The 9978-nt window shown below is 37.4% G+C and overlaps 1 protein-coding gene across 2 annotated transcripts; it reads right to left on the minus strand.

Moving 5' to 3' along the window:
• Positions 1–239: 239 nt before the first annotated feature.
• Positions 240–8868, minus strand: LOC113298348. Of its 2 annotated transcripts, XM_026547068.1 has the most exons (8): positions 7260–8868; positions 5216–6130; positions 4783–5080; positions 4292–4571; positions 3382–3489; positions 3013–3291; positions 1855–1998; positions 240–990 (listed from the first exon to the last, which is right to left on the minus strand). In XM_026547068.1, exons 1-8 carry the CDS (start codon positions 8371–8373, stop codon positions 802–804), a joined length of 3327 nt encoding a protein of 1108 aa, XP_026402853.1. In that variant the 5' UTR covers positions 8374–8868; the 3' UTR covers positions 240–801. The 2 variants fall into 2 exon arrangements, with proteins under 2 accessions (XP_026402853.1, XP_026402852.1); XM_026547067.1 differs by having other exon boundaries at positions 4783–6130.
• Positions 8869–9978: the final 1110 nt, after the last annotated feature.

Genomic DNA, 9978 nt, shown 5'->3' on the forward strand with positions numbered 1-9978 from the left:
CAGCTATGTTTCGTAAAGAGATTCAGGGGAAACATGGTACGGGCTGCGGCACTCAGCAGTTCCTCGAACAAATTGCTATGTGACTGATCTGGTTCAATTTCTTGGAACATTTTCTATTTATGCTTTTACTATTTTGTATTCAGAAATTTTGTGCATTACCAATTTGTGTTCTTGAATAACCTTTCCTCTAGATCGGAAAGTGCCATCCCTAAAATAAATGGCACAAAAATAGAAAAATATCCTGAAAAAGATAAAATGGCAGCATTACCCTGTAAAATACAAAAATACATGAAGGTCACAAATGAACTGTTTTATCCCTACAGACTACAGTCAAATCCTTGCTCAAAAAATCGAAAGTTTCAATTGTCTAAAACCAACCAAAAGTTTCGATAAGCAAGGAATTGCAAGGTGCCTACTTAATAATCACAATCAAATATACAACAGGATTAATAATCCCTACCTCACCAGGACAAGCATCAGGCAAACCATAAAACTGTAAAAGGCTCCTGTGCATCCGAGAAAAACATTATGAAGTTACAGCTTAGAGGTGAAATAAGTTACAGCTTGGTAATTTGGGTGCAGGATAGAGGGATATCAAGACCATCAACAGAAGTAAATACACCTTCCCATTTGACAAGTTAAACGTTTGAGAATGCAGACTCGTTCCCCAACTTCTTTTGTTGCTTTACTAATGATCATCCATGACCGCCAATTTTGAATCCTCGTCAAAACACCCAATCCTACCCATTCTAGGGCACACTGTAAAATGTCAATTCCTTCACTAGGATCGCTTATGGCCATTCAAGATGAGATGGGTTCGTACGGATAGGAGAGCCATGGATGCTTCAGAGCTTCGGAGGCAGTTGGCCGCTTCTTTGGGTTTACTTCAAGGAGATGAGCAACAAAATCTATGAAACCTTGATCACCCATTGGCAACCGATGCCGCAGAGATGATTTTTTAGGTATCAGATATTCTAACCTGTTGGTTTCCTGAGGAAAATAGTGCAACAGATAATAAGCAAAAAATGGCAACAAAACAAAGTTCTAGCATTACTATGTATTACATGGAGGATATACAAAAGCTTGGGAACAATCTAAGACCTAAGTAACTTGCAGACCCATCCACTTCTACACTCTTTTTTCTTGTAACAAATAGAAGTATAGTCTGCATCACACATGCAGCATCAAAGATAGGATACCATGGTAGTGTAACATCAACATGGGTGCAGCAAGTATAAAAACAAGTTACTACTACTTTTGTAGAAGTGTACTGCTGACTCAAGAAAATGGTTGATGAAATGAGAGAGAGAAGATAAATACACATGTCACCGCCTTGACCAGGTTGGATCATTTAAATAACGATTACCCTAATACTAGGCTAAAAGTCTGAACATCTGTGATTGCAGAGTCAATGTGGAATAACTCACATAGCCAAGCTGAGATCATGGAGTAGTAATAACTTAAAAAAGGACATTTTAGAAGCTTATGTTCTTGAAAGATGAGTGCAGTAGCATCAGACAACACCTAAGCAATGACTACTACATTATATATATATATATAAAAAGAAAACAGCAACTTAAGATGACTGCCAGAATTGGAAGTCCTGTTTCCATGATACCACTCTCATGTAGCGCCAGTGACAAACTTTAGAAAAAAAATGCAAAAAATACGAGAAAATAGATAAACAAAAGCAAGCAGAAAAACTGTTAGTAAAACTCTCAGACTTGACATGGGAAGCCCAAGCCTAAGAGCATACATACTGTAGATGTTGATCTGCAGCTGGTCAAAGCAAAATAAAGAATAAAAGCTATAGAAAATGTGTGAGAAGAGAGTACTGCTACTGAAAACAGCTACCTGATTCCGTTCATAAAGCATATGATTTTTCGTGAAATATTTGTATGTATCCCGTCCCTTGGCAAGCATGCCTTGTTCAATGGGACCTATTATTCCAATCACACGTGCAAGTAGTGTTGCAGGAGAATCATTTTGAAAAAGAACCTGCACGATAAAATAGTACTTTAAACCATCTATTTCACAAACCTACCAACACAAAAGAGGCATTATAGCAGACGAATAAGCTAGACCAGCAATCAACATACTGAATGAGGTAAACAATAACTCCCTTGAGATGGTTAAAAAAAAGATTTCAAGGGTAAAACCCAAAAGATCGCTTTACTCACCCACACACTTGTTTAATAGAGAAGTATAATAACACTACAGTAACATGTGGCTGTCATGTCATCCGCCTCATGCATAATGGTTACAATCCCAGTGAAGAGAAAAATGCACACATTTTAAGAATGGAACTAGTAATATATAAATATCAATACTGGCTTGAAACTCATCAAAGGAAAAAAAAAGTAATGGCCGGGACTTTAAAGGTCTTTTTGTCTTCTTCTTTTGCAGAACTTTGTGCTTTGCACAAGGTACAGTGACTTGTAAAAACAAACGCACTAAAGCCTATAGCTTGATTTTGCCAGGAAAGGATAGAGAAATGTCTGGGCGCACCAAAGACTCGATGGGAAATAGAAATAACAATGAAGTGTCAAACAAAACCTATCAACTTTGAGGGAAAAAAAAATGGTCCTGGTCCAATAAATCAGCTGCTTCCATAAAAGGGACATAGTTTGATCCAGATTCTTTAATCACTGTACACCTAAACTATGACAAAGGCTTATAAGTCAAAGACTGATAGACACATTCTTAGTCAACAAAATTTCGGTACCGAACGATAAAACACAAAACTATGCAATAGTTACAACTCTTGTCAATATTAGTAAAACAAGGACTTAAAAGAAACAGATAATGAGTGTTTTAAAAGTACTGTTTACCAATTATCCATTTTATGTTTTATTTTTATACATAAGCTATAAGTATAACAAGAAGAAACATGAAATCACAAGACCAAAATATTTAAAAGAATATATAGGAATAGATATATTAGCCAACTCATTCTTAAAAAGAATTGTCCAGGCGACGGAGTATTGCATATGGGCTCAGTATTTTACTTACATTTCCAGTACACAGTTCTGCCAAGATACAGCCAAGAGACCAGATATCGATTTTTTTATCATACGGAAGTCCCATGATAACCTCTGGTGCACGGTAAGACCTAGACTGCACATACGAGCAAAGATGATCGGTTTGGAAGCAACTACTTCCCAAATCGATGACCTTTATCTCGCACCTACTGTAGCTCTTCACCAATATATTTTCAGGCTTCAAATCACAATGAATAAGTCCAAGGCCGTGCAAAAATTGAAGTGCCTCCAAACACTGAATCGTAATTGACTGCATAAAGCAAATTAATAATGTCAATACCACATTCAAAACTTACCACATAGAAGGCTTCAACTTCAGGGGGACTGGACCCAAACAAACCTGTAACCTAGGCATAGTGAAGTAAACCTCTCCTCCAGATTCTCTATTGAACTTGTGAAACTCATACAAATTGGCCTTGAGAAGTTCACATACAATCAATAGATGCTCCTGCACGTATACAAGAATAGCAATTTAAAAACATTTTGAAGACAGAATGCTTAGTTTATTAAAGAAAAAAGAATGTTTCCCGTGCAATTGAAAAGACATTAACATATACCACGACAAGGTATTCACAATGGAGTCCCCAGAAAATGAGTTTTTTAAAAGTGCTAGATAAGTAACTCCAAATATAGAACCGTGAGCAGCAAAGTAATAAAATTGATCACAAAGCGAAGTATGATCAGCATGTAAAGACCAGGACACCAAGAAGAATTCGCTATTCAACTACTACTAAAGGATTTTTTTATTTTTTTTCAAGAAAAAACTAACAGTAATTTCAGTGGACAAATGGGGATAGGTTGTTCACAGTTTACACACAAAAAACATGGTAGAAAAGAAACAGAAAGGTCATACTTAAAGTATGCATCTGATGGCAGTAAGTAGTAAATTACACCAGGCGACGCATTAAAACGCAAATAATATTGCCCAAATGTTCCTGATATAAATGTTGTCCAACTGATGTGACAAATTAAGAGGAAAGAGATAATTGGGCAAAGTGTGACAAGCTCCCAATATCCCCACCCCCAGTCACTTGTAACAGCATTGTTAGGGAGTTTAACTTTAACCAACTAATGCATGAACATAACGCATATGAAGGAGATGTTCAAATGGTGAAAAAGAATGCTAAATATGGAAGTATCTCTAGGAAAAGACAGAAAAGGAAAAGAAAGAAGCACGTAATGGACAGAAAAAATTGAAGATTCAAAGCACTCATGGGTAGGAAGAGGACGATATGTAGACATCAAGTTACCCGATAATAGAAGTAATCATACAAACGGAGAAGATGGTACTTGTCACCAGGATCATTCTTGTTGACAAACTTGAGAAGCTTTATTTCATCAAGGCTCTGATCGAAAAAATCTTTGTTGTTCTTTATAATTTTCACACAAACATCCATGCCTGTGTGCAAATCATGTGCTTGAATAGCTTTGCTAAAAGCAGCCGATCCAAGATATTCCGTAACATGGTAACGCCCAGCAATAACTGAGTTTAGAACAACATGGAAATTTTTATCCTCCTCGAACCCAGTTCTGAAGCAGAAAATAAAACAAGAACATTCATTCAGTTAAACCATATAGGTAATGACAAAGAGAAGTGGTGAGTCCGTTAGACTTGCAGCCATAGACCCTCAGTAATGAAGAACTGTACGGCATAAAGAAGAGACCAGTTAAACTGGGAGAATATAGTATAACAAATGAAATCTGTACTTTAACAAAGTAAGGGAAATTCCAATATACATGCCTGTTTTTCCTATGCACGACCTTGAGATTGAAGGTTTCGAATTCCTCCTCCTGAGCTTTTATCTGTCTAACTTGCTCTTGCACAGCTGCTGCTTCTTCATCTTCCAAAGTAGTCCCTGGATCCTCTTCTCTAGCTTCATCTTCACCTTTGATCATATGCTCTCTTTCAACATCATTCGACACTGTAGAATCAGTGGAGTTTCTTGATAGTACGTCATTATTATTTTCATCCCCCAGGCTTTTGACAGGTGAAGAGGTGGTGCTCTTGCGCCTCCACGTGGGAAGCACATCATCAGTTGCTGCAATCAAACCATTATCACAATCATTTGTTTTATTTCTACAAACCATTTTACACTTGTTTGACCAAGGAGATTTAGTGAGCTCTCCCTGTAACAAATCTCCAGATCTCAATGGTGGTGGAAAAGAAAACCCACCTTCAGTATTTGTTCCAAATGTATGACTGCCCTTTTCATGTCCCGTAATATATTTATAAGAATTTTCTTTAGCTGTCTTCCCTTTATCTCTTTTTGATCTATCAAGATACTTTTTTTCTGTGTCTGGCTGATATTGCCTAGATCCACTGATACCAATATCATGCTCATGAAAATATTCCAGGTCGCCTTCACTGCTTTCTCCAACCAAACTTTCACGTACTTCACTGCCAATATCAGCAACATCACTACTGATCCCCACACCAATTGACCTAACTGAGCCATGCTGATCTTCCTCAATACAAAGGTCATCAGGCCCAGGCCTTTCACACTCATCCCGACCTCTCCCATTCCCCAAAATGACAAGTTCATTAGTTTGAGTAACAAATCCCTGCCAAACAGGTTCTGCCCTCATCAAATTCAGTTCTTCTTCATCCATAAGTTGACCATCATAGTGAGCTATTAAATCATGTTCATTATTCCTTCTATATGTTTTAGCCATGGAATTTCCCATGGGATCATTTGGAGCAGCAACCTGCTCAATATTTTTTGCTTGGAAATATTGCTCGCCAGAAAAGTAAGAATCTTCCTCAGCAAATGATTGGTCATCGTCCTCCTCTTTGCTTGGACGAAGTTCTTGTGGATCTGGAATGCTGCCATGCCCAATTCCCTTTTCATTGTCACTCGGATAATCAATCTCATGAGCCAGAAACCAGGTTTCATCCTCAATAGGCTGTCTCATGTACCCAACGTCTTCATCATCGTCGTATTCATCAGAGTCCCAATATTCATTGGGATAGTCGATCATATCACTCAACCCATCACCAACAGTTGCGAAACCGGAAACCAAATCAGAAGTATCCTCAGCAATGCCCTGACTAACAGACAACCAGCTGGTCCCAACAGTTCTCTTTCCACCTGTCATTATCATTTACAAATAAATGTAAATAATCCGTACAACAAATATTGAAGAGAATACGATATACTGTTACGAATTACTCTGTGATCTTGTCTACAGATTAAAAACGTCCCTTCCAACAGACAGTTTTGTATGACCTCCAAATTGAGCAAGGTTCACAACCGTTTTCAACGTCTCTGTTCAGACATCATTATTTTCTTTAATTTCACATCTCTTCAACCGTTTTATACATCATCCCAAAAAAAAATTGACTCTACTTCTTGTTTAAAAAACCTACCATTTTATTAAAATATGGAAATGAGTAAAAAATTAAATTTAAAAAGTCAAAACCAATACTTTGTGAAGTTTAGTCATTTGTTATGAAGTCCTTTACAAGTAAAACATATCAAGTCCTGTTAAAAATGAAATTAACAATTCAAGTCACCTAAGTTACCACCATCTTGACAGCAAGAATGACAGGATTAGAGCCTGCACACCTTTTTAATTAAGAAAAGCTTCTCCATTATAGGAATCCCATTCGGGAAACTGAAGCTTAAGATACAGTAGTGGTCCTATTGCCGAATGATTTAAGCGGCATGTGGTGAATCATAAAGCATATTTATTTCATGGAAAGAAAGAATAACAATGGAGATTGTAGATTTGAGTTTCTAGGCCTCAACAGTGTTACTAAATTTGGATCCAGGCCGATAAACAGGGAAAAGATCTTATGAAGGAGTGGCACAAGAATAGTTAGAAAATAGGAATTTCGTATCTGTCAGCCTAAAACTATGATTCTATCTTTCAACTCCCTGCTAAGTCCTGCATAGTCTATAGGGTTTACGTCATTAAAAGTTGAAGTTCCCTTTTGTTAACACTTCCTTTCAGCGCTCAGAGGCTTGCAAACTTCCAAGTGATGGATCTCCAACAGGATTAACATTTTATTTTTTCCTTTTCTCTAGTGGCAAATGACAACTAAAGTGTTGCTGAATCCAGAATATAACATTTAAAGAGAACCGCAGGACAGTTTTATTTCTAACTCTCTTTGCACTCTGAAATTGACATATGCAATACAGTGCTTATGGAAAAACTACACACGGTACCAGAAAATAACAGTTATTTCAAGCACCAAAAGGTTAAAGCTGACCATACCTGAAGAGTTAATTTCTTGCCCAACTGGAACATCCAGAAAAGACCCAATCATAAAGGTATTGTCTGCACTGCTGAACTTCGGTTGTCGATCAAATTTTTCTTCCCAATGTACATTTACTGGCTTATCTTCGGACTTCAGTTTAACAGGTGGCAACCTCGGCAACTCTTCCTTGTGATGCTCGGTCATAAGTGTTAAATCTAAGGTGCCAATACTTTTATCTTCCAAACCTCCTTGAGTATTTCTGAAGAACAGCGATCTTCCGATTTCATCCACCTCCTCCTTGATTGCCATTCTAATATCATTGTTTTCCAATTTCCTCTTCCCTTCCTTCCTAATATCGCCAGAACTAACAATAGTATCATAATTTGGCAAAGAATCTCCCTTGGGAAAGGGAAAAACAGTCTTGACAGAACACTCCTTCCACTGATCCGAAGAAGACTTTGTAGTTTCGTCAGTTTTTGACCATGGGTTTTCTGTTAAATTATCAGTCTTAGATCCTTGGTCGACTTTCTTACGATTACTACCTTTATTCTGTTCACGCTTCAATTCAAGATCAGGTTTGCTTGAGCTACCTTGCCACAATACTTTCTGGTCACTTGACTGACTATCAATTACTGCCAAGTATTTGGATTGTTCAGTTATTTGGAGCTCTGAAAACTTATTCACGGTATTGACACTATCCTTCTGAAGCAGATCAATGGGACCATTAGTGGGACTTAGTTTCCAGGAGTATAGATCTTCTGAAGTGCCTTCAGAACCTTGTAAACTTTTCTCAATTGATTCGTTAGGTTTATTTCTTTCCCCAGCAAAAGTAGTTTTCCATTTACTTTCAGAACCATTTTTACTAGCTCCTCCACCGTACTCTATCTCCTTAATAATCAGTTCTTTAGAAACTTCGTTATTATTTCGAGAACCAGTTCTTTTCATCACTCTCTTTTCCTCCTTGTCTTCGTCCAATGGATAAGCAGCAGAGTTTCTTTCCTCTGAGTTAGGGTTGTGAAGGGATCCTTTAGAATCACTACGGTTTGTAAGTTCCCCGAGCAAAGCAGCTTCAGCCCTAGTATATCGATTTCTTCGCAGGAAATCCAAAATGACATCTAAATTTTCACCCATTTTCAACTACGTGTACTCAATAACGCTGCAGTTACAATTCCAGCTACCTGAAGTCGATGAATATAGTCGTCCACTTCAAACCCTAACTTTTTAAACCCTTTCTAAACTTGAAAAATATACAAATCCCTAGGTGCTAGATCCAAAATATCGAGTCAACAAACAAATAGAATCAGAAATTCTCGAAAAATCAATAGATAAACCCTAGTTATGGGAAGAAGAAGAAGACGACGAAATACTCTAATGGATGGATTGATTTGAATGTGAATAATAAATGAAAAAATAAACTTACAGATCACCAAGGGTTGGAATGAAAGAGAGAAGAAAGAGGAAATATCAATAGATAATCAGAGGGTTTTGTGCTTGCAGAGAGTGTACTGTTGAGTCTCTTCGTCTGTAGATTCCATCGCCATCAAAGAAAAATAAAACGAAAGGGGAAAAAATGAAGAAAAGGAACAACAGTATACATTCGCATCATTTGCTTTCTCTCTCCTCCTTTTTATCGTTTGGGCCTGCATTTTATTTTCCTAGAGGCAATTTATATTAAAAAAATACTAACATTGTCGTTAGAATTTAAAATATCATGAAAGCATTTTTCTTTTTCTTTTTTTATGATAAACATCCTCGCGTTTTTAGGGGCCACTCGAAAGGATTTAGGGGCCAACAATAAAACAAAAAAGGTCACTCAAAGGGAAAATGTAGCCAGTCCTTATCTCGCGTAATTCGTAATGGCGAAATTACCCTTATATATTCGGAGTATATGATAACATTGTTATCCTCCGATTGCAATCGGAAGCCAAAATATTTCCCAGACTTCCGATTGTAGTCGGTGCAGTATTAGAATGATTTGTGTTCATTAATCGGGAGTGTACACAGCCAGCCATAACCACTTGGTTCGTGTTTTGGATGCAGCGTTAATCGGGAGTTAAATATATTAAAAAACCTACCGATTATAAGTTGCCCCAAATTCAAATTTTGAAAGCTACCATAATCGGTAGATATGCTAAATACAATACCTATCGATTATTGGTTTCTCCACATTCAACTTTCGTCAAATCAGCCGTTGGAGTTTTTGGGAAAAACAAAAAGAGCCGTTGGACCCTAAACCTATATGAAGAAACTCATATCTATCACCCCAATTGCACCAAACTCTTTCCTCTCTTCAGTTTTAATTTTCATAACAAAAAACATGGATATTGCTTTTGCCGAAGAAGAAGATTGTGCTATTTATAGAGCGTGGGTTGTGGTAACTTCTCATGATCGTGTTCACAAGCTCCACAAAAAGGAATCCGAAGAGCAGATATGGAACCGTATCTTAATGGTATTTGAGGCCTTAGATGGTAATCGAATTCGAAGATCATCCAATGACATTAAGATGAGAAAGAATGCGCTCTATAAGGAGATTGACAAACTTGAATATGAGGAACGGTTTGTTAGGAACGCTTTTCCTTGGTGGACGTATGAAAAACGAGCAAGTATCTCTGTAACTCCTACTCACATTAACAAAAGTTAGTACTAACTTGTTACTCATTCGTAATTTCAGAGAAATCTTGCGGATCGCCGGTATGTGGACCTCTACGGGAAACGATTTGAACATGAAGGATGCTA

This window comes from Papaver somniferum, chromosome 7 (genome assembly GCF_003573695.1).
Source record: "Papaver somniferum cultivar HN1 chromosome 7, ASM357369v1, whole genome shotgun sequence".
Lineage (NCBI taxonomy): Eukaryota > Viridiplantae > Streptophyta > Magnoliopsida > Ranunculales > Papaveraceae > Papaver > Papaver somniferum.